The sequence below is a fragment of the Hyposmocoma kahamanoa genome, unplaced genomic scaffold (assembly GCF_003589595.1).
Source record: "Hyposmocoma kahamanoa isolate Upper Pololo Valley unplaced genomic scaffold, ASM358959v1 138, whole genome shotgun sequence".
Taxonomy (NCBI): Eukaryota; Metazoa; Arthropoda; class Insecta; order Lepidoptera; family Cosmopterigidae; genus Hyposmocoma; species Hyposmocoma kahamanoa.
In genome coordinates, this window is record NW_020653492.1 from 2,448,364 (window position 1) to 2,451,750 (window position 3,387).

Here is a 3,387-nt window from a genome sequence, read left to right on the forward strand (position 1 = left end):
AGTTGACACTTGATTTGTGACATAGATTACATAGCTTGATTAACTAGGTCATTGTTGGAGACAAAGTTAGGCGTATTGTGTTCATTACCAATGGACTGTGTCAATTCTTATGCTACTAGAATATGGACATACGCCCGCCACGTCACACTGCCATATTATTTTACCTATCGTTTATAGTATTATAATTACATTGTAATAATTAAGTGAGACACATTTTATGGAAGTTTTTTACACTTGTCAAGTCAATAAATAAATAGTTGTAGATGGTAATTGTCGTTTGATTTAATTAAATTCCATTAACATTCCGACCCAATTGACGCTCGTTGGAAGTGCGAGGGTGAGGCAGCGGCGCGCTGGATGTGACTCATCGAGATAATGCGCGCACTGTGCGCTTGCGCAGCGTTGCTACGCCCCGCAGCTCGGCGCTGCTATTCTACGATGACGTGCCGACATCTCACAGGGAAAACGAATACAACCCGAAACGTTAATATTTAAAATTGGTTTTATTGATAAATTTGCAAAAAAAAGAAATTAATAGTTATTGTACATGTCGATTATTGATTGAAAAAGATAAAAATATACAAGTTCTTAATTTGCACATTATAATATATAAAAATATAATTCAACTCAGATCGATTACCAATATCCTTGTGCAGTTAACCTTACATGTTAACAGAAGAGAATTGAAACATTTAATCTTGTAACAATATTTGAACACCTATAATTATTATGTTTAACAGAGTTGTAGCAGCAAAACATAGGGATGGTAATTTACATGAAAATGAGCCAGTAATTATAAAACTTCTTTCCATTTATAATAACGATAAAATTTTTTAGTTAATTTCATAGGAAAGGGGTTAATAGTCTGTTATATTGGGTGCGAGGCCAGCCCTCTAGCTGGCTGTGCCCCGTACCTCTACAGACCTGAGACACTACAGTCAGCAGGGTGCACTCACCTAAGGCTCACTAATATTTGTTCAAAGTTACCGAGTCCTAAACAGTGTCACATATCAACTTTCCTTTGATACATTTGAATTATATAACAAGACAATAATATATTTGAAAAAATTTAATGTATCCTTAATTATTAACCATTACACACTGGTTCAGGCCGACTGGCACATATCCAGGTCTCTTCGGAGCCTGCTCGAGACAACATCTTCCTAACCGTTCAGAAGTATGGGGCTCTCAGTTACATCAGTACCATTGCAACAATATATTATCACTAAATAATCATCTTATGCTAGGTACAGACAGCAGTAATGCACTTGCTAATATTGCTTGCCGTATCACTAACTACATTGAGGTTATTACATCTACCTGTCTCGTATTTATAAGGCTATAATACACATTCAATAATTAATAGCATTAACAACCATGAACATGCTCCCTAGAGGTTATTGTGACAAAAACCTCATTTGCTCTAATTTTCCTGTTCATAGTAATTGACAAATGACTGTCTGCACATAGCATTCTAACATTATTCATTGAAATATGATAAAAATACACAAATCATTATGTATACAGCTGATTATTAACCACGAGATAATAAAAAATGCTATCGGAATAAGGAGTCCACGAAGTGTATATTATAAGAATTACTTAGTAAATTAATTAATATTGCATGTTATTTTCCTTACAATGAATATTAATAGTAGTATGTGGAACCATTTCGCTTAGAATAAACTCCCCATGGTCTCCAAACAATGGACCCACATTGAACAATATTAACAGAATCAAATTGATAACTGTTTACAATTAACTTCTGAACATACAGCATCCACACTTTACAATTGGAATTCCTCGAATGAAACACACACAGAATTGTTGAATTATCTATTTGGGATGTTTATCAACAAGAGTGGAGCCAAGCCAATTGAGAACTACATGTAGGAACTGTGATATCTTCTACAACGCTGTGCATATCCCACCCACATAACACTGGATCACGATACAGCTCAACAAATGCACATTCTCGAAATGCTACAGGTAGTGGCCGTACTACGACCCACCTACATAATTTTAGGGAACTGTCAAGAGCCAAATCCGGGTACGAGAAGTCTTTGAAATCATTAAATATTTTATATCTAGACACGTTGGAGGCTCCCGCAACACTTACAGAAGAACACATATTCTCTTTTTATTTGGGGGCTTGTTAATATTGGGTGTTTTCTTATTGATCTGTCGCACTAGATCGTAGAACACGTCGTTGACGTTGATTTTGGCCTTCGCGGAGGTCTCCATGAAGGCGCAGTTGAAGTGGCGCGCCAGGTTGGCGCCTTGCTCCTTGCCCACCACGCGTTCCGCCTCCAAGTCACACTTGTTGCCCACGAGTACCATGGGCACGTCGTCTTTGTCCTTCACCCGCAGGATCTGCTCTCGCAGGTCCTGTAGGTCATTGAACGTCGACTGTGCCGTGATAGAGTACACTAACACGAACCCTTGCCCGTTTTTCATATACAAATCCCTCATCGCCGTGAACTGCTCTGTGCCCGCCGTGTCTAGGATCTCGAGCATACACTGAAGCCCGTCTACCTCCACCTGTTTCCGATAGCTGTCTTCGATGGTGGGGTCATATTTCTCCACAAAGATGCCTTGTACGAATTGCACTGTCAGGGCGGACTTTCCCACGCCCCCGCTACCTAACACCACTATTTTGTATTCGCGCATTTTTGATTGTTTTGTGTCACGTGATACTAATTGTTAAAATCAAAGATCAAATCGCTAAAAAGCACATTAACTGTTGAGTTATTGCAAAAAAACTTATAACAAGTCAAACCGCCATGACACCGTTAGCAGGGCGATGGCTCACTATGTTAGTGTGGCCAGTAAATTCTGTATTCAATCTACTAAAATGGATGATTAATAATGACATTTAATGACATCAGAAATCGATTTCATTTTAATTTTCGTCACCAACCTACAAATAAAAAAAAAAAACAGAACAAATTTATTGGCAGTGCAGGGAGCAACCAAAACAAACGACTACTGCACAAACAATAACTAGTGAGCATTCAACGGATGCAAAGAGTGATTATTTCATTGCGCGTTATTAGATTAAACACACAGCACAATCGATTGATTAGTGCAGAGGGAAAATATTTATACGAAATAAGTATGCAAGCATATTAGATATTGTTAATAATTTATTTACTTTTACATCTGAGTACTAGCCAAATAATTAATAAATTAATAATGTATGTAATAAAAGGTATGAATCATATGTAATTTTATGACTAGCTCAAGACATTTGCAGATTTTTTTATTTTCAGTGACAGTCATAAAATAATGTAACTATATGGCGTAAAATTACTAATTCATAAATAATATGAGGCATCAATAGCAATGTTGAAAATAGCTAATAACATCAACTTTTGACAACAAGGA

The 3,387-nt window shown here is 37.0% G+C and overlaps 1 protein-coding gene across 1 annotated transcript; it reads right to left on the bottom strand.

Annotated features, from left to right (window-relative positions):
- Positions 1-1,686: 1,686 nt before the first annotated feature.
- Positions 1,687-2,821, bottom strand: LOC113240387 (ras-related protein Rap1). The gene has a single exon (XM_026477677.1). The coding sequence runs from the start codon at positions 2,668-2,670 to the stop codon at positions 2,116-2,118; it is 555 nt and encodes a 184-aa protein (XP_026333462.1). The 5' UTR covers positions 2,671-2,821; the 3' UTR covers positions 1,687-2,115.
- Positions 2,822-3,387: the final 566 nt, after the last annotated feature.